The sequence below is a fragment of the Henckelia pumila genome, chromosome 2, assembly GCF_033568475.1.
Source record: "Henckelia pumila isolate YLH828 chromosome 2, ASM3356847v2, whole genome shotgun sequence".
Classification (NCBI taxonomy): Eukaryota; Viridiplantae; Streptophyta; class Magnoliopsida; order Lamiales; family Gesneriaceae; genus Henckelia; species Henckelia pumila.
Genome location: NC_133121.1, coordinates 93621506 through 93648680, shown reverse-complemented (window position 1 = coordinate 93648680; position 27175 = coordinate 93621506). Strand labels below are relative to the sequence as shown.

General features: G+C 35.6%; 2 protein-coding genes across 3 annotated transcripts; one reads left to right on the top strand and one right to left on the bottom strand.

Annotated features, from left to right (window-relative positions):
- The first annotated feature begins 2146 nt into the window (after positions 1–2146).
- Positions 2147–7414, top strand: LOC140877938 (uncharacterized). Its single transcript, XM_073281537.1, has 8 exons — positions 2147–2495; positions 2556–3009; positions 3519–3822; positions 4113–4592; positions 4812–5103; positions 5210–5263; positions 5398–5646; positions 6807–7414. Exons 1-8 carry the CDS (start codon positions 2147–2149, stop codon positions 7412–7414), a joined length of 2790 nt encoding a protein of 929 aa, XP_073137638.1.
- An 8010-nt stretch (positions 7415–15424) lies between these two features.
- On the bottom strand, positions 15425–17680 carry LOC140885341 (probable serine/threonine-protein kinase PBL23). 2 transcript variants are annotated; one of them, XM_073292306.1, is made up of 5 exons: positions 17352–17680; positions 16832–17013; positions 16539–16728; positions 16037–16428; positions 15425–15920 (listed from the first exon to the last, which is right to left on the bottom strand). In XM_073292306.1, exons 1-5 carry the CDS (start codon positions 17488–17490, stop codon positions 15657–15659), a joined length of 1167 nt encoding a protein of 388 aa, XP_073148407.1. In that variant the 5' UTR covers positions 17491–17680; the 3' UTR covers positions 15425–15656. The 2 variants fall into 2 exon arrangements, with proteins under 2 accessions (XP_073148407.1, XP_073148408.1); XM_073292307.1 differs by having other exon boundaries at positions 17097–17473.
- Between the last annotated feature and the right edge of the window lie 9495 nt (positions 17681–27175).

The following is a 27175-nucleotide window of genomic DNA, read 5'->3' as shown; positions in this document are numbered from 1 at the left end:
TAAATTTTTTTATTCTGTGCATATATGTATGGGCATATATGTACATATTTTATTTAGTAAGTATAAAAAAAAAAAAAATTCCGCATATTTATTTATTAATTATAGAGTTAGGGTCTTTTCAATTCTGATGGAATTAAACATAGAATCACCTATGTGAGAGAAAAGTTGGGCCGCCTCTAAGGAATTGCAAGACACAATTCTAGACCCTCTCACAAAACCAGGCAAGTGTTCATGGCCAAAAACGAACACAATCATGAGAACTGAATTGTATCAAGGATAGTCCTGTGTGAAATATATCTTAATTTACTAAAACGATTGTGCAGTTCAAAGACATCGCGTCTACTGTCAACCAGTGAATTACTATGCTTTCACAAGGGAAGGTTCAAAGGGTAACACCTACCTATCCTATGCAGGATTCAACTGTTGAACTTTATCACGTATATGTTCGTTTATCTTTCAATTTTCTTTCATGTGGGAGATTGTTGGACTAATTAAATGTGAATGGAAATTGGTCAATTGTGTTTGGCCCTCCATATTAATTCTTAACCAACTAGTTGTCAGCATGTCTGGCTGCTAGCGTGAGCTATCACTTTTTGATATCATGTGTTTTTCCCAAATGCATGCATATACGATGGAAGTCTGGTCCTTCTTAAATATAAATTCAACCTTTCTCTGAATTTTGAAATAAAAGTTCTGAGCTTCTACGTCGTCTTCTTCTGAGCTTACGACTTTATTCATCTGCTTGTATATGAGCTTTGTTCTTTCGTTGCTAAGCTCCAGCTGATGTATGCTTCTGTTCGTGCGTGCCCTGTTTTTTGCATGCTTATTTTGTGCGTGTGTAGATTTTCAGCTACTACGTGCTTCAGCTTCTGTGTCTCTCACACCTTGTTCACCATTTCATAACTTTGAGCTTTTACGTGATATCGTTACGGTACAATTTCAGTTCGCCGGTGTAGTACCTTCGTGCTAGGTGACTACAAGGTTTTACCGTTGTATCCTGGGAAATAGACGCCCGTAGTGATCCTCCGAGCACATCCGGGAGGGGACGAATCTGTTTTAAGTAAACTATAATTTTACAGATCTCGGTAATGTTATTCTTGATTTGAAGAAAAGTTCACGTAATAGTTTTGTCCTATAAATAATTGTTGGAATAATTGAATGGACATTACGGGTGTTGGAATAATTGAATGAACATTATGGGTTTTAGGCCACCTTCTGAAAAATATAGTGTCTACATGTACATATTAATTGGCCACGTTTTGCATGGAATGTCCATTTAATTCCCTCCATTTGCTCGGCTGCCCTTCACATTTATTATGCCAAGCCAATTGATTAACATTGTCCGGCTGCTATTCTTTGATTGGCCAGAAGTGATGTGACTTTTAATCAACCAAAATAGTCGGTAGCCCGCATGATTATATGTACAAGCCTCCAAGGCTTTTAGTTTAAATATAACAAAACAATCTCTCACTTTGCTCTCTCTCTGAACTTCAGTTTTATCTTCGGCTTTCAGCTGTTACTTTTATACTTCTACATGCTTATGAAAATTATGCTCTTTTGTTCTACTGCATCACCTTCTAAAGCTTCGTTCTCTGCTCTTCCGAAAACTTGTATGATATTGTTCGGCTACATATTTGGTTTGCCGGTGTAGTACCTTCGTGCTAGGTGACTACAGGGTTTTGCCCGTTATATCCTGGGAAACAGACGTCCGTAGTGATCCTCCGAGCACATCCGGGAGGGGACGAATCTGTTTTAAGGAAACTGTAATTTTACAGGACTCGGTTATGTTTTTCTTGATTTGAAGAAAAGTTCACGTAATATTTTTTTCCTACAAACTTAAAACAAATTCTTCGACGTTTCGTTACGTGAATCAACTTCAGTTATGGAAGCTTATTCTACTCACTCAAATTCTACAAATATGACTCTTCCTGCTGCTGCTACGGTGCCTATAAGCCATGCTGACAGGCCGGAGAAATTCGAAGGCTTGAATTTCAAGAGGTGGCAACAAAAGATGTTCTACCTAACGACTTTGAATCTAGCAAAGTTCCTCTCTGAGGATGCTCCCAAATCTGTTGAGGGAGATGTGCAGACTACTAGTGCATTTGATGCATGACACCATTCAGATTTTTTGTGTAGAAATTATATAATGAATAGTTTGGCTGATTCACTGTACAATGTGTATAGTGAGAAAAAAACGGCTCGGGAATTATGGGAATCTTTGGATCAGAAATATAAAACCGAAGATGCCGGGGCTAAAAAGTTTATTGTTGGTAAATTCTTGGACTACAAGATGATTGACTCTAAATCAGTGATCAGTCAAGTTCAAGAACTACAAGTGCTCTTGCATGAGATACACACGGAGGGCATGGTCCTTAGTGAAACTTTCCAAGTGGCAGCTATTATTGAGAAGTTGCCTCCGACTTGGAATGATTTCAAGAATTATCTGAAGCACAAACGAAAGGAGATGAATGTTGAAGAGCTCATTATTCGACTTCGTATCGAGGAAGACAACAAGATTTCTAAAAAATGATTGTATTCTTCAAGTGCTGCTAAAGCTAATATTGTTGAGAAAAAGAAAAATTCAAAGGCAAAGAGATTTGCTGGTGGAGGCTTCAAGTTGGGCACAAATAAAGACACGTTCAAAAAGAAGTTTCTTGGTAAGTGCTATAATTGTGGCGGTTTGGGCCACAAGTCTTCTGAATGCAAGAAACCGAAAAGAAACCGTGAGACAAATCTCTTTGAGGACATATCTAAAGAGGTTTCAAACATGGACCTCTGTGCTGTCATTTCTGAAGTAAATATGGTTGTATCAAATCCAAGGGAATGGTGGATCAACACTGGTGCCACCCGTCATATTTTTTATGACAAGGACATATTTGCTACTCTTGATGAATCAGAGAATGGTGAAAAATTGTTTATGGGTAATTCTGCTACCTCTGATATCAAAGGACAAGGAAAAGTGATCTTAAAGATGACGTCTGGGAAAGAGCTGACTCTCAACAATGTGTTGTATGTGCCGGAGATTCGAAAAAATCTAGTATCCGGTTCGCTTTTAAGCTAGCATGGTTTTCGCATGGTCTTCGAGTCAGACAAAGTTGTTTTGTCTAAAAATGGAATGTTTGTCGGAAAGGGTTATGTTTGTAATGGCTTGTTTAAGCTCAATGTAATGGCTATTAAGCCGAAAATAAATAAAGTTAATGCTTTTATTTATTTGCTCGAGTCTTCCAATTTGTGGCATGGTAGACTAGGACATGTTAATTATGATACAATTTGTAAATTAATTAACTTGAAAAACATACCCACATTTCATATTGATAAAAACCACAAATGTGAAATTTGTGTTGAGAAAAAACTAACAAGATCATCTTTTAAATCCATTGAAAGAAATAATGGACCCCTTGATTTAATTCACACTGATATATGTGATTTAAAAGGAGTGCAAACACGTGGTGGAAATAAATACTTCATTACTTTTATTGATAATAGAACAAATATTGTTATGTGTATCTTCTTAAAAGTAAAGATGAAGCTATTGAAAAATTTGTCCACTATAAAAGTAAAGCTGAAAACCAACTTGATAAGAAAATTAAGGTGCTAAGAAGTGATCGTGGAGGTGAGTATGAATCACCTTTTGCTGAGTTTGGTTCTCAACATGGTATTAGACACGAAAGAACTGCACCTTATTCTCCTCAGCAAAATGGTGTTGCAGAGAGGAAAAATCGCACTTTGAAAGATATGATGAATGCACTGTTATTGAGTACTGGTTTATCACAGAACATGTGGGGGGAAGCTGTACTAACAGCTAATTATCTTTTAAATAAGGTACCCGGAAAAAAGCAAGATAAAGTCCATATGAGATATGGAAAGGAAGAACATCTTCATATCAATATTTGCGAGTGTGGGGTTGTCTTGCTAAAGTAGTTGTACCTACTCCGAAAAAGGTCAAGATTGGACCTAAAACTGTTGATTGCATTTTCATTGGATATGCACACAACAGTAGCGCTTATGGATTTATTGTATATGAATCTCAAATACCTGACATTTATAAGAATACAATAATGGAATCAAGAAATGCTTTATTTTTTTAAAATGTGTTCCCTTGCAAATCTAAGGAAGAACCAGGTTCATCCAAAAGATCTCACAAGACAATGAAACAAGAGGTTAACCATGAGGTTGAACCTAGACGTAGCAAGAGAGCTAGAATTGAGAAATCCTTTGGTCCGGATTTCATCACTTTCATGATGGAAAGTGAACCTCAAAGCTTCAATGAAGCTGTGAATTCATCTGAAGGACCTCAATGGAAAGAGGCTATAAATTCTGAAATAGAATCTATTTTGCAAAATCATCATACATGGGAACTAGTGGACCTTCCTACAGGAAGTAAACCTCTAGGTTCAAAATGGATTTTCAAAAGGAAGATGAAATCAGATGGAACAATAGATAAGTATAAAGCCAGATTGGTAATCAAGGGTTACCGTCAATGTGAAGGGCTTGATTACTTTGACACTTATTCTCCAGTAACAAGAATAAATTCAATCCGGGTGATACTTGCAATTGCCGCTTTGCGGAATCTTGAAGTACACCAAATGGATGTAAAGACTGCTTTTCTAAATGGAAATTTAGAAGAAGAAATTTACATGGAACAACCTGAGGGATTTTTTGCACGTGGGCAAGAAAATAAGGTTTGTAAATTGGTGAAGTCTTTGTATGGCTTAAAGCAAGCACCAAAACAATGACATGAAAAATTTGATAAAGTCATGCTAGGAAGTGGATTTAAAATCAATGAATGTGACAAATGTGTATACGTTAAGGACACTAAAAATGGATATGTTATTTTATGTCTTTATGTAGATGACATGCTTATCATCGGGAGTAATGATAAGATGATTCAATCCACTAAGAAATTGTTGAACTCAAAATTCGACATGAAAGATTTGGGATTAGCCGAAGTCATCCTTGGAATTAAAATCCATAAAACATCCGAAGGGATGGTTCTGAGTCAATCACATTATGTGGATAAAATTCTTGAGAAATTTAATAAGGATGATTCTGCATTGGCTAGAACCCCGATAAATACAAGTCAACATTTATCGAAAAATCGGGGTGAGAGTATCTCCCAATTAGAATACTCTTGAGTCATTGGAAGTCTGATGTACTTAATGAGTTTTACACGACCAGACATAGCCTATGTTGTAAGCAAATTGAGCAGATTCACGAGTAATCCAGGAGCTGACCACTGGAAAGCAATTATCAGACTGCAAAGGTATTTAAGATACACTCGTGACCATGGGCTGCACTATACTAGATATCTCGTTGTTATTGAAGGATACAGTGATGCAAACTGGATATCTGATATGAAAGATTCAAAATCTACAAATGTATTTGTATTCACTTTAGGAGGTGCAGCAATTGCATGGAAATCTTCTAAACAAACTGTAATAGCCAGATCCACGATGGAATCTGAGTTTATAGCACTTGATAAGTGTGCTGAAGAGGCTGAATGGTTGCGTTTATTCTTAGAAAATGTTCCAGGATGGGTAAAACCTGTACCGGCTATTTGCATTCATTGTGACAGTCAATTGTACGAGCAAAGTTTTGGAGTGCACAGCTGCTTGGGGATGAAGAAGAGAGCAGAAGAAGCAGAGTGTAGAAATTATCAATTATATTTCGTTAAGAATATCATACTTCCACTTCCATAATATAGGCATTCGGACGCACATGTATGGAGAGCCATCAAACAACCGAGCAGTTGGATAATAAATATGGAGGGCCATGTGCCATTATGTCCAAGGAACAAAACATGTGAACATGTATATATTCAAGGAAGGCGGCGGCCTACAACCATTAAATTCCATTCAATTATTTCAACAATCCCCCACATGAATGGAAATTAAAAGATAAACGAATATAGACGTGATAACATAGCAATTCACTGGTTATTTCAATAGTTGAACCTTCCCTTGTGAAAACATAGCAATTCACTGGTTGACAGTAGACGCGATGTCTTTGAACTGTACATCCGTTCATGTAAATTAAGATATACTTCACACAGGAATCTTCTTGATACAATTCAGTTCTCATGATCGTGTTCAAATGGACATTATGGGTGTTGGAATAATTGAATGGACATTATGGGTTGTAGGCCACCTTCTGAAAAATATAGTGTCTACATGTATATGTTAATTGGCCACGTTTTGCATGGAATTTCCATTTAATTCCCTCCATGTGCTCGGCTGCCCTTCACATTTATTATGCCAAGCCAATTGATTAACCTTGTCCGGCTGTTATGCTTTGATTGGCCAGAAGTGATGTGACTTTTCATCAACCAAAACAGTCGGTAGCCCGCGTGATTATATGTACAAGCCTCCAAGGCTTTCAACTGAAATATAACAAAACAATGGTCACGAGTGTATCTTAAATACCTTAGCAATCTGATAATTGCTTTCCAGTGGTCATTTCCTGGATTACTCGTGAATCTGCTCAATTTGCTTACAGCATAGGCTATGTCTGATCGTGTACAACTCATTAAGTACATCAAACTTCCAATGACTCGAGAGTATTCTAATTGGGAGATACTCTCACCCCGATTTTTTGATAGATGTTGACTTGTATCTATCGGAGTTCTAGCCAATGCAGAGTCATCCTTACTGAATTTTTCAAGTATTTTGTGCACATAATGTGACTGACTTAGAACTATCCCTTCTGATGTTCTATGTATTTTAATTCTAAGGATGACTTCGGCTAATCCCAAATCTTTCATGTCGAATTTTGAGTCTTTTTAATACCATGTTGAGAACAAAACTCAGCAAAAGGTGTTGCAAAGAGAAAAAATCGCACTTTGAAAGAAATGATGAATGCATTGTTATTGAGTTCTGGTTTATCACAGAACATGTGGGGGGAAGCTGTACTAACAGCTAATTATATTTTAAATAAGGTACCCCGAAAGAAGCAAGATAAAATTTCATATGAGATATGGAAAGGAAGAACACCTTCATATCAATATTTGCGAGTGTGGGGGTGTCTTGCTAAAGTAGTTGTACCTACTCCGAAAAAGGTCAAGGTTGAACCTAAAACTGTTGATTGTATTTTCATTGGATATGCACACAACAGTAGCGCTTATCACTATATTGTATATGAATCTCAAATACCTGACATTCATAAGAATACAATAATGGAATCAAGAAATGCTTCATTTTTTGAAAATGTGTTCCCTTGCAAATCTAAGGAAGAACCAGGTTCATCCAAAAGATCTCACGAGACAATAGAACAAGAGGTTAACCACGAGGTTGAACCTAGACAAAGCAAGAGAGCTAGAATTGAGAAATCCTTTGGTCCGGATTTCATCACTTTCATTATGGAAACTGAACCTCAAAGCTTCAATGAAGCTGTGAATTCATCTGAAGGACCTCAATGAAAAGAGGCTATAAATTCTGAAATAGAATCTATTTTGCAAAATCATATATGGGAACTAGTGGACCTTCCTCCAGGAAGTAAATCTCTAGGTTCTAAATGGATTTTCTAAAGGAAGATGAAATCAGATGGAACAATAGACAAGTATAAAGCCAGATTGGTAATCAAGGGTTACCTTCAACGTGAAGGGCTTGATTACTTTGACACTTATTCTCCAGTAACAAGAATAACTTCAATCCGGGTGATACTTGCAATTGCTGCTTTGCGGAATCTTGAACTACACCAAATGGATTTAAAAACTGCTTTTCTAAATGGAGATTTAGAAGAAGAAATTTACATGGAACAACCTGAGGGATTTTCTGCACGTGGGCAAGAAAATAAGGTTTGTAAATTGGTGAAGTCTTTGTATGGCTTAAAACAAGCACCAAAACAATGACATTAAAAATTTGATAAAGTCATGCTAGGAAGTGGATTTAAAATCAATGAATATGACAAATGTTTATACGTTAAGGAAACTGAAAATGGATATGTTATTTTATGTCTTTACGTAGATGACATGCTTATCATCGGGAGTAATGATAAGATGATTCAATCCACTAAGAAATTGTTGAACTCAAAATTCGACATGAAAGATTTGGGATTAGCCGAAGTCATCCTTGGAATTAAAATACATAGAACATCAGAATGGATAGTTCTAAGTCAGTCACATTATGTGCACAAAATACTTGAAAAATTCAGTAAGGATGACTCTGCATTGGCTAGAACTCCGATAGATACAAGTCAACATCTATCGAAAAATCGGGGTGAGAGTATCTCCCAATTAGAATACTCTCGAGTCATTGGAAGTCTGATGTACTTAATGAGTTGTACACGACCAGACATAGCCTATGCTGTAAGAAAATTGAGAAGATTAACGAGTAATCCAGAAGCTGACCACTAGAAAGCAATTATCAGATTGTAAGGTATTTAAAATACACTCGTGACCATGGGTTGCACTATACTAGATATCCCGCTGTTATTGAAGGATACAGTGATGCAAACTGGATATCTGATATGAAAGATTTAAAATCTACAAGTGGATTTGTATTCACTTTAGGAGGTGAAGCAATTGCATGTAAATCTTCTAAACAAACTGTAATAGCCAGATCCACGATTGAATCTGAGTTTATAGCACTTGATAAGTGTGCTGAAGAGGCTGAATGGTTGCGTCTATTCTTAGAAAATGTTCCAGGATGGGTAAAACCTATACCGGCTATTTGCATTCATTGTGACAGTCAATTTGCAATAGGAAGGGCGCAAAGCAATATGTATAATGGTAAATCTAGACATATACGTCGTAGACATAACACCATTAGACAACTACTCTCAACTGGAGTTATCTCTATTGATTATGTAAAATCAAAAGATAATATAGTGGATCCGTTAACCAAAGGGTTAAACAGAGAGTTAGTTCAAAAATCGTCAAAAGGAATGGGACTGAAGCCTAAAGAATAAATTGGTGCGAAGGAAAACCCAATCTACAATGACTGGAGATCCCAAGAACTAGGTTCAATGGGACAACCTAACCGCACTAGTTTGGTTGATCACTGTGGGGGTTAATCCCCAGTCTATTCCTATTTCAAAACAGTAAGTGTAGAGGATAAGCATATAGCTTTGAATGATTCTGATGGAATTAAACATAGAATCACCTATGTGAGAGAAAAGTTGGGCCGCCTCTAAGGAATTGCAAGGCACAATTCTAGACCCTCTCACAAAACCAGGCAAGTGTTCATGGCCAAAAACGAACACAATCATGAGAACTGAATTGTATCAAGGATAGTCCTGTGTGAAATATATCTTAATTTACTAAAACGATTGTGCAGTTCAAAGACATCACGTCTACTGTCAACCAGTGAATTACTATGCTTTCACAAGGGAAGGTTCAAAGGGTAACACCTACCTATCCTATGCAGGATTCAACTGTTGAACTTTATCACGTATATGTTCGTTTATCTTTCAATTTCCTTTCATGTGGGAGATTGTTGGACTAATTAAATGTGAATGGAAATTGGTCAATTGTGTTTGGCCCTCCATATTAATTCTTAACCAACTAGTTGTCAGCATGTCTGGCTGCTAGCGTGAGCTATCACTTTCTGATATCATGTGTTTTTCCCAAATGCATGCATATACGATGGAAGTCTGGTCCTTCTTAAATATAAATTCAACCTTTCTCTGAATTTTGAAATAAAAGTTCTGAGCTTCTATGTCGTCTTCTTCTGAGCTTACGACTTTATTCATCTGCTTGTATATGAGCTTTGTTCTTTCGTTGCTAAGCTCCAGCTGATGTATGCTTCTGTTCGTGCGTGCCCTGTTTTTTGCATGCTTATTTTGTGCGTGTGTAGATTTTCAGCTACTACATGCTTCATCTTCTGTGTCTCTCACACCTTGTTCACCATTTCATAACTTTGAGCTTTTACGTGATATCGTTACGGTACAATTTCATTTCGCCGGTGTAGTACCTTCGTGCTAGGTGACTACAAGGTTTTACCATTGTATCCTGGGAAATAGACGCCCGTAGTGATCCTCCGAGCACATCCGGGAGGGGACGAATCTGTTTTAAGTAAACTATAATTTTACAGATCTCGGTAGTGTTATTCTTGATTTGAAGAAAAGTTCACGTAATAGTTTTGTCCTATAAATAATTGTTGGAATAATTGAATGGACATTACGGGTGTTGGAATAATTGAATGAACATTATGGGTTGTAGGCCACCTTCTGAAAAATATAGTGTCTACATGTATATATTAATTGGCCACGTTTTGCATGGAATTTCCATTTAATTCCCTCCATGTGCTCGGCTACCCTTCACATTTATTATGCCAAGCCAATTGATTAACATTGTCCGGCTGCTATGCTTTGATTGGCCAGAAGTGATGTGACTTTTAATCAACCAAAATAGTCGGTAGCCCGCATGATTATATGTACAAGCCTCCAAGGCTTTTAGTTTAAATATAACAAAACAATCTCTCACTTTGCTCTCTCTCTGAACTTCAGTTTTATCTTCGGCTTTCAGCTGTTACTTTTATACTTCTACATGCTTATGAAAATTATGCTCTTTTGTTCTACTGCATCACCTTCTAAAGCTTCGTTCTCTGCTCTTCCGAAAACTTGTGTGATATTGTTCGGATACATATTTGGTTTGCCGGTGTAGTACCTTCATGCTAGGTGACTACAGGGTTTTGCCCGTTGTATCCTGGGAAACAGACGTCCGTAGTGATCCTCCGAGCACATCCGGGAGGGGACGAATCTGTTTTAAGGAAACTGTAATTTTACAGGACTCGGTTATGTTTTTCTTGATTTGAAGAAAAGTTCACGTAATATTTTTGTCCTACAAACTTAAAACAAATTCTTCGACGTTTCGTTACGTGAATCAACTTCAGTTATGGAAGCTTATTCTACTCACTCAAATTCTACAAATATGACTCTTCCTGCTGCTGCTACGGTGCCTATAAGCCATGCTGACAGGCCGGAGAAATTCGAAGGCTTGAATTTCAAGAGGTGGCAACAAAAGATGTTCTACCTAACGACTTTGAATCTAGCAAAGTTCCTCTCTGAGGATTCTCCCAAATCTGTTGAGGGAGATGTGCAGACTACTAGTGCATTTGATGCATGGCACCATTCAGATTTTTTGTGTAGAAATTATATAATGAATAGTTTGGCTGATTCACTGTACAATGTGTATAGTGAGAAAAAAACGGCTCGGGAATTATGGGAATCTTTGGATCAGAAATATAAAACCGAAGATGCCGGGGCTAAAAAGTTTATTGTTGGTAAATTCTTGGACTACAAGATGATTGACTCTAAATCAGTGATCAGTCAAGTTCAAGAACTACAAGTGCTCTTGCATGAGATACACACGGAGGGCATGGTCCTTAGTGAAACTTTCCAAGTGGCAGCTATTATTGAGAAGTTGCCTCCGACTTGGAATGATTTCAAGAATTATCTGAAGCACAAACGAAAGGAGATGAATGTTGAAGAGCTCATTATTCGACTTCGTATCGAGGAAGACAACAAGAGTTCTAAAAAATGATTGTATTCTTCAAGTGCTGCTAAAGCTAATATTTTTGAGAAAAAGAAAAATTCAAAGGCAAAGAGATTTGCTGGTGGAGGCTTCAAGTTGGGCACAAATAAAGACACGTTCAAAAAGAAGTTTCTTGGTAAGTGCTATAATTGTGGCGGTTTGGGCCACAAGTCTTCTGAATGCAAGAAACCGAAAAGAAACCGTGAGACAAATCTCTTTGAGGACATATCTAAAGAGGTTTCAAACATGGACCTCTGTGCTGTCATTTCTGAAGTAAATATGGTTGTATCAAATCCAAGGAAATGGTGGATCAACACTGGTGCCACCCGTCATATTTTTTATGACAAGGACATATTTTCTACTCTTGATGAATCAGAGAATGGTGAAAAATTGTTTATGGGTAATTCTGCTACCTCTGATATCAAAGGACAAGGAAAAGTGATCTTAAAGATGACGTCTGGGAAAGAGCTGACTCTCAACAATGTGTTGTATGTGCCGGAGATTCGAAAAAATCTAGTATCCGGTTCGCTTTTAAGCAAGCATGGTTTTCGCATGGTCTTCGAGTCGGACAAAGTTGTTTTGTCTAAAAATGGAATGTTTGTCGGAAAGGGTTATGTTTGTAATGGCTTGTTTAAGCTCAATGTAATGGCTATTAAGCCGAAAATAAATAAAGTTAATGCTTTTATTTATTTGCTCGAGTCTTCCAATTTGTGGCATGGTAGACTAGGACATGTTAATTATGATACAATTTGTAAATTAATTAACTTAAAAAACATACCCACATTTCATATTGATAAAAACCACAAATGTGAAATTTGTGTTGAGAAAAAACTAACAAGATCATCTTTTAAATCCATTGAAAGAAATAATGGACCCCTTGATTTAATTCACACTGATATATGTGATTTAAAAGGAGTGCAAACACGTGGTGGAAATAAATACTTCATTACTTTTATTGATGATAGAACAAAATATTGTTATGTGTATCTTCTTAAAAGTAAAGATGAAGCTATTGAAAAATTTGTCCACTATAAAAGTGAAGTTGAAAACCAACTTGATAAGAAAATTAAGGTGCTAAGAAGTGATCGTGGAGGTGAGTATGAATCACCTTTTGCTGAGTTTGGTTCTCAACATGGTATTAGACACGAAAGAACTGCACCTTATTCTCCTCAGCAAAATGGTGTTGCAGAGAGGAAAAATCGCACTTTGAAAGATATGATGAATGCACTGTTATTGAGTACTGGTTTATCACAGAACATGTGGGGGGAAGCTGTACTAACAGCTAATTATCTTTTAAATAAGGTACCCCGAAAAAAGCAAGATAAAGTCCATATGAGATATGGAAAGGAAGAACATCTTCATATCAATATTTGCGAGTGTGGGGTTGTCTTGCTAAAGTAGTTGTACCTACTCCGAAAAAGGTCAAGATTGGACCTAAAACTGTTGATTGCATTTTCATTGGATATGCACACAACAGTAGCGCTTATGGATTTATTGTATATGAATCTCAAATACCTGACATTTATAAGAATACAATAATGGAATCAAGAAATGCTTTATTTTTTTAAAATGTGTTCCCTTGCAAATCTAAGGAAGAACCAGGTTCATCCAAAAGATCTCACGAGACAATGAAACAAGAGGTTAACCATGAGGTTGAACCTAGACGTAGCAAGAGAGCTAGAATTGAGAAATCCTTTGGTCCGGATTTCATCACTTTCATGATGGAAAGTGAACCTCAAAGCTTCAATGAAGCTGTGAATTCATCTGAAGGACCTCAATGGAAAGAGGCTATAAATTCTGAAATAGAATCTATTTTGCAAAATCATCATACATGGGAACTAGTGGACCTTCCTACAGGAAGTAAACCTCTAGGTTCAAAATGGATTTTCAAAAGGAAGATGAAATCAGATGGAACAATAGATAAGTATAAAGCCAGATTGGTAATCAAGGGTTACCGACAATGTGAAGGGCTTGATTACTTTAACACTTATTCTCCAGTAACAAGAATAACTTCAATCCGGGTGATACTTGCAATTGCCGCTTTGCGGAATCTTGAAGTACACCAAATGGATGTAAAGACTGCTTTTCTAAATGGAAATTTAGAAGAAGAAATTTACATGGAACAACCTGAGGGATTTTTTGCACGTGGGCAAGAAAATAAGGTTTGTAAATTGGTGAAGTCTTTGTATGGCTTAAAGCAAGCACCAAAACAATGACATGAAAAATTTGATAAAGTCATGCTAGGAAGTGGATTTAAAATCAATGAATGTAACAAATGTGTATACGTTAAGGACACTAAAAATGGATATGTTATTTTATGTCTTTACGTAGATGACATGCTTATCATCGGGAGTAATGATAAGATGATTCAATCTACTAAAAAATTGTTGAACTCAAAATTCGACATGAAAGATTTGGGATTAGCCGAAGTCATCCTTGGAATTAAAATACATAGAACATCAGAAGGGTTAGTTCTAAGTCAGTCACATAATGTGCACAAAATACTTGAAAAATTCAGTAAGGATGACTCTGCATTGGCTAGAACTCCGATAGATACAAGTCAACATCTATCGAAAAATCGGGGTGAGAGTATCTCTCAATTAGAATACTCTCGAGTCATTGGAAGTCTTATGTACTTAATGAGTTGTACACGACCAGACATAGCCTATGCTGTAAGCAAATTGAGCAGATTCACGAGTAATCCAGGAGATGACCACTGGAAAGCAATTATCAGATTGCTAAGGTATTTAAGATACACTCGTGACCATGGGCTGCACTGTACTAGATATCCAGCTATTATTGAAGGATACAGTGATGCAAACTGGATATCTGATATGAAAGATTCAAAATCTACAAGTGGATTTGTATTCACTTTAGGAGGTGCAGCAATTGCATGGAAATCTTCTAAACAAACTGTAATAGCCAGATCCACGATGGAATCTGAGTTTATAGCACTTGATAAGTGTGCTGAAGAGGCTGAATGGTTGCGTCTATTCTTAGAAGATGTTCCAGGATGGGTAAAACATGTACCGGCTATTTGCATACATTGTGATAGCCAATCTGCAATCGAAAGAGCACAAAGCAATATGTATAATGGTAAGTCTAGACATATACGTCGTAGACACAATACCATTAGGCTACTACTCTCTACTGAGTTATCTTTATTGATTATGTAAAATCAAAGGATAATATAGCGGATCCGTTAACCAAAGGGTTAAACAGAGAGTTAGTTGCAAAATCGTCAAAAGGAATGGGACTGAAGCCTAAAGAATAATATTGTGCGAAGGAAAACCCAACCTAAGCTGACTGGAGATCCCAAGAAATAGGTTCGATGGAGAAACCTAATTGCACTGGTTTGGTAGATCACTGTGGGGGTAATCCCTAGTCTATTCCTAATGACTCGAGAGTATTCTAATTGGGAGATACTCTCACCCCGATTTTTCGATAGATGTTGACTTGTATCTATCGGAGTTCTAGCCAATTCAGAGTCATCCTTACTGAATTTTTCAAGTATTTTGTGCACATAATGTGACTGACTTAGAACTATCCCTTCTGATGTTTCATGTATTTTAATTCCAAGGATGACTTCGGATAATCCCAAATCTTTCATGTCGAATTTTGAGTTCAACAATTTTTTAGTGGATTAAATCATCTTATCATTACTCCCGATGATAAGCATGTCATCTACGTAAAGACATAAAATAACATATCAAGAAAAGGAAATCTGTCCCCACATTACCTTATTAGTTCAATATCATCCTTACATTTAAATTTTTATCCAGATTCACGACATTAATCAAGGTTTAAAATCTATTGTTGTTTGATACTCAATTTGTATTACGAATCATTTACGACATAAAGACTTACTAAAGAAACCCAAAAAAATTCATACAAATGAACTAAATTTATAAACAACAGCCCTTATTTACACGATCAACGAAGGCCGATCTCCACAATGCCACGGCTATGGTTTGAATGATCAAGTGTTGCATATTTTGTAACTTTATAGGTGGTCTTTTTAATGATACACAAATTTTAGGAGTAATTACGGCAAGAGGCCTGCAAGATAACTCCACATAATTTTTTTCTCCCACAATAACTTTACAGAATGATGTACATTTATATTCACAGTGCTTTTCGACAAATTCTTGATAGTTAATAGTAAGATATGTGCAATATTTCCTTGTCATAGTTCTCCCTTTTCTTCTATACCGTTCTCCAGAGAGCATTCATTTTCTCCTTCTGTTATTTCTGCTGGATTTTTGCCTACGGAAAGATATTCTAGTGCAGTTACGACGTCGCTGATCAAAGGTCGAACCGAGGCTTCTTCTTGGAGACACATTGCTGCGATTGCAAGAGCTTGGTGCAACCCCTTCTCGGGGTAGTCCCCTTCAAGCAATGCATCTGCCATCAAATGGAACTTTGTCTTGTCTCTGAACAATGGTGTTGCCTGCAAAGATTTCATGTTTACAAGATAATGAATCAATATACAAATAAATAGCAGCATAAAATACTTTATATGAGATATGAGTCTGGATTTGGACAACATGTGAAACTTTTACGTACCCATTCTATTAAATTTTGCTCCACACTTGGTCTTGTGGTGTCGATGACTCTCCTGCCCGTGATTATCTCCAGAAACACGACACCGAAACTGTACACATCCGACTTTGTAGTCAACTGGCCCGTGGATGCGTACTCTGGTGCGCAGTAGCCGTAAGTTCCCATCACTCTGGTGGAAATATGGGTGTTTCCCCCAACCGGACCAAGCTTTGCGAGGCCGAAATCAGAGAGTTTTGGATTGAAGTTCTCGTCTAAAAGTATGTTTGATGCCTTGAAATCTCTATAGATAACCGGTGGATTGGCGGTATCGTGCAAGTATTCGAGTCCCCTTGCTGCTCCTGCTGCAATCTGCATCCTTGTATGCCAGTCAAGAGGCTCCTCCCCTGGTCCTATATCTTCACATAAAAATTCATTCAGTTAACGTATTTAATGGTTAAATTATATCTTTTCAAACACTTTATACTAGTTTAAATATTAATATATGAAGAAGAATAATCAAACATACCAAGAAGGTGATCCTCCAAAGAACCATTGTGCATGTACTCGTAAACCAAAATCCTCTGTTTTCCATCAGCACAATATCCAACTAAATTCACAAGATTCGGATGGTGAAGAAGACTCAAAATCAATACTTCCACAAGAAACTCTCGGTTCCCTTGGAATCCATTTCTGTCAAGTTGCTTCACTGCAACATCCTGAGGAGGTACAAACAAGAAAAACGATATGAAATCAATTCGAAAGACCCAAAAAAGAAAAATGTCGTGGCGGCTACAAAAGTGTGAAGGGACGCGGGATTACAATATTTTTGCTCTGGATGTGGCCTTTGTATACCCTCCCGAAACCGCCTTCCCCGATCAAAGTGTCGGGCTTGAAGTTATGAGTTGCAGCACAAAGGTCACGGAATGTGAAAATATCAACAGACATATTTCCCTTGCCTAGCTTTGCTATTTCTTCGGCTATATACCTTCTTCTGCTAGCATCTGCACATCATTGTCATACATATGTAATAATTTTACTCAAACGAACATAATATTTCATGTAGGAAACAAAAACGGATATGTACGAATTACTATGGCTGGCTATTCTTGATACATTTAGCCAGAAAAAATCGTCTTCTATTTCTAAAAACATCACGCAGAATTCGAATTTGTTTAAAATTCAAATGCCAGTCTCATCATGCATTATCTATCATTTCCACCAATATCCGAAAGCTTCGTTGTGACGCATAAACCCCTTCCTGGAATGGGAAGAATGGAAAGAAAAAGGCAATGGGTTGAAGCATGAATGACATATATGTATATACATAACAAAAATTTACCAGATTTGAAGGATATATTAGCAAAAGAGGCAAAATAATCAGCCTTATGTTCTTGAGCGCCATTTTTAGATGACCTTCTCTTGGTTTTCTCTCCTGATAAGCAACATGAGAAACGTCCCAACATTTTCTTTTCGATCATTCGTTATTATCTCAACTCAAATTAACCATTAGTTCTTCACAAAAACACAATCAATCCATTAATCCCACAAACATAGAATGGAGATAGGCGGAAGAATAAGAAAATTCTTCAAAAAAATCAATCTTTTTTTCTGGCATCCCAAGAAACCAACATAGGGGTTGAGTTTAAGTCTTTTCCTCTCCCTTTAAAAATCAATTTGTTTTCCTACTTGTATTTTGCATTGTCGTTATCTTTTCCCCTTCCAGATTTAGCAAATGGGATGGTGGCCAATCCACCAATTATGGGTCAAAACTCAAAAACTAGAAAAATATAATATGTAAACTTATCCCAATACTCGAGTTAGCTGCTCAATTGATTTCCGCTTCATTCTAACTTTTTTTTACTAATAATAATTGATAAAACTAGGGCTGGGATACCGAACCAAAATACCGACTTTTTGGGATACCGTACCGAAATTTTTTCGATATATAGACATTTTTTTAGTACTTCGAATTTTTTTCCGGTATCTATACGGTATGAGTATGAATATTTTCTATACAAAAATTTTGAAATTTCGATATCGATATCGGTATGAATTTTTTTCATACCAATATTTTTTATACGGTATATCGAAAACTCATCCCTAGATAAAACATACAATTAATAATTAATAATTTCTGAAAGGTAAGAATAAAATATTAATTAAAATCTCTTCAAAAAAAAATATTAATTAAAATCATATTTTATTATTAAGGATCAATTATATAAGGTTAACTCAAACTAGTTAAAATAGATCGGATCTTTTATATTCCACATTGTCTAAGACCCGTCATCTACAAAGTTGACTCTCCCTCTTTTTAGTTTTTTTTTTATATTTGTTTTTGTTGTGAAAAAGTAAAAATTTACGGTAAAAAGTAAATATTTCAAAACTCAAAATATATCAAACTCTACACTTTATAATATTTTTCTCTCAACTTCAATTGTATTTTTCATCACAAATGAAGACCTATTTATAGATCAACATTTGAGATTAGTCCAAAAATTAAAACATCATCATCTACATCATCACACACTAATTTTCCACATTTTACAACTCAATATTCAATATTCAATATTCAATATTCAACATAATAATAATATATTTTTCAACACTCCCCCTTGTGATGATGACCGTGATATGATGACTGTATTCATTACGTGTTTTATACTGCCTCGTTAAAAACCTTACTAGGAAAAACCCAGTGGGATAAAAACCATAGTAAGGGAAAAAGAGTGCAGCCACGTAAACTCCCCCTCATGTTAACATGAGTGATTCTTCACATATTCCGCAGATTGCGCATCTCAATGTTCTATATATGCTTTCTGAATATCGTCGTGGGAAGTGCCTTTGTGAAGAGATCTGATGAGTTCTCGCTTGATTTAAATGTAACAGATATCAATATCTTTATTCTTCTCAAGCTCTTGACTGTAGGCAAAGAATTTTGGGGGGGATATGTTTGGTTCTGTCACTTTTGATGTATCCTTCTTTCATTTGAGCAATACATGCAATATTATCTTCATATAGTGTCACAGACTTCTTGTCTACTGATAATCCACAAGAATTTTGGATATGTTGTGTCATTGATTTTAGCCAAACATATTCACGGCTTGCTTCATGTAGCGCAATAATCTCAGCGTGATTTGATGAAGTTGTTTCGAGTGTTTGTTTCTATGAACGCCAAGAAATTGCGGTGCCTCCACGAGTAAATATATATCCGGTTTGGGAACGTGCCTTATGTGGATCAGATAAATATCCAGCATCGGCATAACCAATGATACTTTGATTGGTGTCTTTTGAGTACAAAAGTCCTAAATCTGTCGTTCCTCGTAGATAACGAAATATATGTTTAATTTCGTTCCAGTGCCTCTTTGTTGGATATGAACTGAATCTTGCCAATAAATTTACAGCAAAAGATATATCAGGTCTAGTGCAATTTGCAAGATACATAAGGGCACCAATGACACTTAGATATGGTACTTCTAGACCAAGAATAACTTCATCATCTCCACATGGACGGAATGGATCCTTTTCTATGTTTAATGATCTTACAACCATTGGAGTACTTAATGGATTTGATTTATTCATATTAAAATGTTTAAGGATCTTTTCTGTATAATTTGCCTGGTGAACAAAAATTCCACATTCTTTTTGTTCGATTTGCAAACCCAGACAATACTTAGTTTTTCCAATGTCCTTCATTTTGAATTCTTCCTTCAAGTACATTATAACTTCTTGAATTTCTTTATTCGTTCCAATGATGTTTAAATCATCAACATATACAACAATAATTACACATCCGGATGTTGTTTTCTTGATGAAAACACAAGGGCATATTGGATCATTTATATATCTCTTTTCATCAAGTGCTCACTTAGCCGATTATACCACATTCGATCGGATTGCTTTAACCCATATAATGATCTTTGCAATTTTACAGAATAAAATTCTCTGGGTTTTGAACTTTGTGCTTCAGGCATCTTAAATCCTTCAGGGATTTTCATGTATATATCACTATCAAGTGATCCGTATAAGTAAGCTGTAACAACATCCATAAGACACATTTCCAAATTTTCAGACACTGCCAAACTAATCAAATATCGAAACGTAATTGCATCCATAACAGGAGAATACGTTTCTTCATAATCAATTCCAGGCCTTTGAGAAAAACCTTGTGCAACAAGTCTAGCTTTATATCTGACTATTTCATTTTTCTCATTTCGCTTTCGAATAAAAACCCATTTGTATCCAACAGGTTTTACACCTTCAGGTGTGAGGACTATAGGTCCAAAAACATTGCGTTTATTCAACGAATCCAATTCAACCTGGATGGCATCTTTCCATTTGACCCAATCATGACGAGTTTTACATTCACCAAAAGATTTTGGTTCATGATCTTCATTTTCATTTACGATGTCACAAGCCACATTATAAGAAAATATCTCATCAATATCTTCTATGTCTTTTCGGTTTCATATTTTCCAGTATTAATATAATTGATAGAGATTTCACGATTCTCGTCAGTTTGTGGTTCTGACAGAATATTTTCATCATCAGGTGATTCTTCTGGAACACCATTTTCTATTTTATGATCGTCGTGTTTCTCTATGCCTTTTCTTTTCCGAGGATTTTTATCCTTGGAACCGACTGGTCTTCCACGCTTCAAGCGTTTTATGACATCATGAGTGTCTTCAATTTGTTTCTTTGAAATTTCAATTCGAGCAGGGGCATTTACAGCATGTATATATGATTTTGTTACCCCTTTTGTGTCTGCAAATGCATCTGGCATTTGATTTGCAATTCTTTGCATGTGCACAATTTGCTGTACATCTTTCTCACATTGTTTGGTCCTTGGATCCAAATGTAACAATGATGGTACATACCATGTGATTTCTTTTTCGATGTGTTTCTTTTCTCCCCCTAACACTGGGAAGATTTCTTCATTAAAATGACAATCAGCAAAGCGTGCTGTAAACACATCGCCTGTCTGAGGCTCAAGATATCGAATGATTGATGGACTATCATAACCGATATAAATACCGATTTTTCTTTGTGGACCCATTTTTGATCGTTGAGGTGGTGCAATAGGCACATACACCATACATCCAAAAATTCTCATATGAGAGATATTTGGTTCTTTACCAAATGCAAGTTGCAATGGGGAGAATTTATGATATGCACTTGGTCTGATGCGAATTAAAGCCGCAGCATGTAAATTTGCATGTCCCCATATAGAAATAGGGAGTTTTGTTTTCATAATCATTGGTCTAGCAATCAGTTGTAGACGTTTAATCAATGATTCAGCTAATCCATTTTGCGTATGAACATGAGCTACAAGATGTTCAACAGTGATTCCCATTGACATACAATAATCATTGAAAGTCTGGGATGCAAATTCTCCAGCATTATCAAGTCTTATTTTCTTGATTGTATAATCGGGAAATTGATTTCGCAATTTTATTATTTGAGCCATCAATCTTGCAAATGCCACATTTCGAGTTGACAATAAGCATACATGTGACCATCTGCTAGAGGCATCGATCAATACCATAAAGTATCGAAATGGTCCACATGGTGGATGAATTGGCCCACAAATATCACCCTGAATACGTTCAAAAAATATGGGTGATTCAGTTTGGATTTTAGCTGGTGATGATCTTATAATAAGTTTTCCAAGTGAACATGCTTTACATTGAAACTTATTATTCTGAAAGATCTTCTGGTCTTTCAATGGATGACCATGCCTATTTTCAATAATTCTTCGCATCATTATTGAACCAGGATGTCCCAATCGATCATGTCAATTTGTTAATATTGAAGAACTATTAACCACCATATTTGATTCGATTGGCCTTATATGTGTATAATGCAATCCAGTAGGGAGCATTGATAATTTTTTAACCACATATTTCTTTCCTGATTTATATGTGGTAAGACACATATATTTCTGATTTCCATCAGTTATCGTCTCAGTATCATACCCATGAGAGTATATGTCATTAAAACTCAACAAATTTTTTTTCGATTGTGGTGAATATAAAGCATCATTTATCAGAAATTTTGTACCATTAGGTAACAAAAAATGTGCTTTTCCACAACTTCAATCAAATCTACAGGACCTGATATGGTATTCACCATTGTTTTTGTTGGTTTTATTTCCAAGAAATATCTTTCATCTCGCAGAATAGTGTGTGTTGTACCACTATCTGGTATGCAAATTTCCATGATATTATTTCCATATTTGCTCATAGCATTTTCCATACTTCAAAAAAATGCAATAAAGAAAATCAAGGATAATATATATATGCAAAATATAGCATGTTTCATAAGAATGCATGAAAAATATAGCATGTTACATTTCAGTCCCATCAATATATTAATCAATGTTTTCGAAATCATTTGAAAAAATCGGCAGCATTGAAATAAGTTGAACCACTTAAATAGTTACTGTTTTCAACAAAATTGGTCTCTTTTTCTTTCCCCTTTATCGATACTTTAAAGAGCTTACATAAGTGCTCAGGGGTACATGACCAATGTCTTGGAGTGCCACATTTATAACAAACACTCTCATATCTTTTTGAGTGATTTTTATTTTCACTCATATTTTCATGCTGCCTTTTTGGGTGGTTCGTGACGTTCTTTTGAGATTAGTTATTGAAGTAACTATCTCGATTATTTTCATATTCACGGCCATAACCACGACCACGATCATTTCTACGTCCACGTTCATGACCACATCCTCGACCTCAACCAAAATCTAGTTTATGTCTTTGATTTTGGTTTTTATTTTTTACTTACGACATTTGCTTCTGGAAATGCGTAGATACATTGAGTCGGGATTGATGATTTCTCATTAACATTTCTTTGCTTTTTTCTAGTGATATCGAGAGCAACGAATTTAAACTTTGCCAAATTTGACATGGTGGTACTAGAAAAATAACAATGCATTTTATAAGTTAATTTCCATTAATATGACAATACAAAATAATGGATAAACGATGAGTACAAGTACGTGTACAAATAGAGAAAAAGTATGTGGTGGAAAATCGCTGGTGAGTACAAGACTCGTGAGCATGATGATCATAATCGTTATGAAAAATAGCCTTAGAAATTTCATCATCTTCATCTTCGAAAAAACCGAGGAGAAAATATTTTGAGAGAAAGAGTGAATTTTGGTGTGATTGAAAATGAGTTTGAGTGAACATATTTATAGGCCAAAAACTAGCCGTTTGTGACCGTTGGGGGTAAGAAAAAAATCGAGTATGTGTTGAATAAAAATTCGTGATAATGATGCAATGCATATAATGATAATCATAATTAAATAATTATGTATATCATATCACATTATTATAAGATCGGTGTCGTGGACAACCTTTTATATAATATTGTGAAATTATACTAATATAGTTAGTATAAAGTCAGGTATAGTATATCATATCACATTATTATAAGATCGGTGTCGTAGACAACCTTTTATATAATAACATGAGATTATACAAATATGGTTAGTATATAAATACACAATAATATATATCATATCACGTTATTATAAGGTCAGTGTCATAGACAACCTTTTATATAACAACATGAAATTATATATTAATATAGTTAATATATATACATAATAAATATATATCACGTTATTGTTTAAAAACCTTAGAGGCTTTTATACTTGTCGTATCCCTTACCGGGAGTGTGGGATGTCGTCTTAATATCCTCCCAGGATTTATAACAAGTTTTGAAAAAAAACTTATTTTTTTCATAACATGATATTATATATTAATATATACACAATAAAAATATATAAACAGTAAAATAAAAATTCTTACTTGTTGAATATTTTTGACTTCTTCTTGTATTTTGGAGCGTCGGAAAATATAGAGAACCTTCGAGCGATCGTGCTGATAACGTGTTGTGAAAAAGTAAAAATTTATGGTAAAAAGTAAATATTCCAAAACTCAAAATATATCAAACTCTACACTTTATAATATTTTTCTCTCAACTTCAATTGTATTTTTCATCACAAATGAAGACCTATTTATAGATCCACATTTGAGATTAGTCCAAAAATTAAAACATCATCATCTACATCATCACACACTAATTTTCCACATTTTACAACTCAATATTCAACATTCAATATTCAATATTCAACATAATAATAATATATTTTTCAACAGTTTTATATTTTTATAAAGAAACAGTAATTTTTTATTTTACATATTTATCATTTGTAGTTTTGGTCTTCTATGTCGTCAAATTTCAATTTTATTCTTATATTTTTCAATTTCAGTTTTTTTTATCGAAGTACTAACGTGACATTGCATATGTAAGCACTATTTTTATTTCAAATCAGCGTCACATACTATCACATCAGCATTAAGTCTGAAAAATTACTAAAATTACAAAAAAAAAATAGTGTACTAGAACCGAAATTTGACAAATAACTAACAAAAATCACAAAGAGATAAATATATAGGACCAAAAATGCATTTTCCGCTAATTTTTATATTGAGAAATGCCATAAAGCTTTTTTTAAAAAAAAAAATTGTACGAAGTTATATTTCAAACTATCCCATATTCATTGGGATAAAAACGAAACAATTCTCCCCAAGTATAACTTAATGGTATTTTTAACCAATCTACCTATTAACTTCAATACTATTACTAGCCTATTATAAATAATAAATCTTGACACTTTCTCCATATTACTGGTTTTAAACTTATTCCATTGAGTCGACTCGCTGTTTCAGCAAAAGAATCAGCTTCAACATGTTTGATTCAGGTGTGTTTGTTAGGGGTGTCAAAATTCAACCCAACCCGTCAACTCGACACGAGTCCATCCGAAAAATATCAGGTTAAGATTGGGGGTTTTTTGATTTGGGTCGAATCCCAAAAGCTAACCTGAAAAAATAATCGGGCTCGGATCAACCCGAGATGACCCGAAAATTTAAATTAGTATTTTTTTAATATAAAATTTAGAAATATTTACTACATTTTTATACATTGTAAATTTGAAAAAAAATTATTGTATATTGATATAATAGATTTTCGTCATTTAATGTTTATTTTGTATAATTTTTATTTTTTCATAATATTTTTTTTTGTGCCAGGAATATTTTTATTTTTTGTAATATGTATAATTTAAATTTTCTACAACTAAAATTTCAAATTTAAATTATATGTAAGTTTAGATTTTTTATTATGTGATTAAATTAAATATTAATATTATTTTTGTGTGTTTTGAATATTTATTTAATTATTTTGTTAAAAAATAAATAATAAAATCGAGTTGGTTCGAGTTAAACGAATTAATCGGGTTAGCCGGGTTCCGTGAAGGCTCACTTCTTGTACTATCCTATCTTATATGACTGTCGAAAACATTACTCAAGCTGGACTCAAAAGACAAACCACTTAAAAGAGTCTTAATCATTCTACGTTGCCTTTTTGCCTTTTAGTCTCTTCTCCCGGTAGCTGAATGGCCTGGGGCAAAGCCCGCTTTCTTCGTTTTTCGAATGAGAGAGAAAGTAAGAGGAAAAAACACCTCATCGTTTAGTGAAGGCTTGAAGTCATCTCCAGGAAAAGTATTTTAACAATATTTTCGGTAATATTAGTTTGCATACCTCATCCATTCCAAAATATTTACATTCGTTTAATCTTTCATTTTTTGGAGTAAATATGTAACGTCCGAAAAATTCGCTACGTAAACCCGCATGCATAACTAGGGGGATTTAATGATTTTAAAATTTTAGAATAAGGGGTTAAATGATTTTGAGGTGCTATTATGCGAATTAAGTGATTTATTTGCATGCTTTAAATGTTATTACGGCATTTAACCCGCTATTATGTAATTTATGAATTTATTTAATAAAGTTATTTTGCGATCGCGTAGACGGAACCGTGGACGAACGAGCTAAAAACTTTTTATCCAAAATTTTTAAGAGGGATTTTAAGGGTCAGAAATTATTTATTTTGAGATTTTATTTGCATAAAATAAGAGTTTCACATGTATGTATATATATAAGCCCGATTTTCACCAAAGTAAGCCATTTTAAGGGCTTTTATCCCACTTTTAAATTTAGGGTCATATTTATTACAAAAATTACATGTTTATATATGATTATTTTGTGGGTTTAGATGGGTCTAAATTGTTTCAATTAGATAGCAAGCTCAGCCCAACTTTCATACAAACTTATACCAAGGTTTTGAGCCCATATCATCCTCCATTCTCACGTTTCATCTCTTAGCCACCAACCACCAGATTCAGCAACTGTCTCCCTTCACTGTACACACACTTCACGATCACTTTGAAGAAAAAAAAAACAAAGGATTTGAAGCTCCGCTTGTCCCGGATAACGTTCTACGCGAAGGTATTGAAGTTTCGAGCGTAAATAATGCAAAGTCACGTCTAGAATCCATTCTTGGCCACAATTTAAATCATATACACTGTTTTTAATAGGAATGATATGTTAATGCATGTGTTTTTCAGATTATAAAGATATTATTCATGGTTCATGCAAGTTTCATGTTTTTGTTCATGGTTGCTCGATTTTGATGATTTCCGAATTGAGGCTGGTTCGAGCAAGCTGACCAGGGGCTAGAGGTTCAAGATGGGTTTCCTAGGGTCTGATCTGGATGGTGGTTAAGGCTGGGAGTGGTCTCGGTTCAGGGCTGGACGTGATCTTGCTCGGATGGGCAGATTTCGTAGGCCATGGAGAGAAGGGATCGGGATGTTCATGCTGGGTTTTGGCTCGAGCCAGGCGTAGTCCTAAGGTTGTGTCTGGGTTCTGGGGTGGTCCAGGTGTCGGAGTTCCGACCAGTGGTGGCCGGAGCTGGGCAGAAAGGGGCAAAGTTTGTGGACTGTGCAGATCGCACAACATGCATGGTTTAAGGGGGGGTCGGGTTCAGCCATAGGGAGTTTGGCTAGGCCAGGGCTGGTCTGCTCGAACCGGCAGGACCCTGGGGTGGTCCTGCCGGCGGCGCTCCGGCCAGGGGTGGCCGGTGCTAGGCTGTAGCAAGGGGGAAAGGGGATGCTGCCGTGAGGGTTAAGAAAGGAGGGGCTAGAGGCTTGTCATGAGTTTAAGCGGGCCAGGCTCGGGTTTTTGGATCTGGGTCGGGTCTAAAATTTAATGAGTCAAATTATTTTGGTACGGGTCTAGATTATATTGA

Excerpts from the sequence above, each read along its gene's own strand:
- LOC140877938 (XM_073281537.1), top strand. The coding sequence starts at position 2,147 with ATGAATAGTTTGGCTGATTCACTGTACAATGTGTATAGTGAGAAAAAA. Across the intron at positions 3,823-4,112 it reads CTAATTATCTTTTAAATAAG|GAAGAACCAGGTTCATCCAA; the intron begins GTACCCGGAAAA and ends TGCAAATCTAAG. Across the intron at positions 5,264-5,397 it reads GCAATTATCAGACTGCAAAG|GAGGTGCAGCAATTGCATGG; the intron begins GTATTTAAGATA and ends TATTCACTTTAG.
- LOC140885341 (XM_073292306.1), bottom strand. The coding sequence starts at position 17,490 with ATGATCGAAAAGAAAATGTTGGGACGTTTCTCATGTTGCTTATCAGGA. Across the intron at positions 16,729-16,831 it reads ACATCCAGAGCAAAAATATT|GATGTTGCAGTGAAGCAACT; the intron begins GTAATCCCGCGT and ends GTACCTCCTCAG. Across the intron at positions 15,921-16,036 it reads AGCAAAATTTAATAGAATGG|GCAACACCATTGTTCAGAGA; the intron begins GTACGTAAAAGT and ends AAATCTTTGCAG.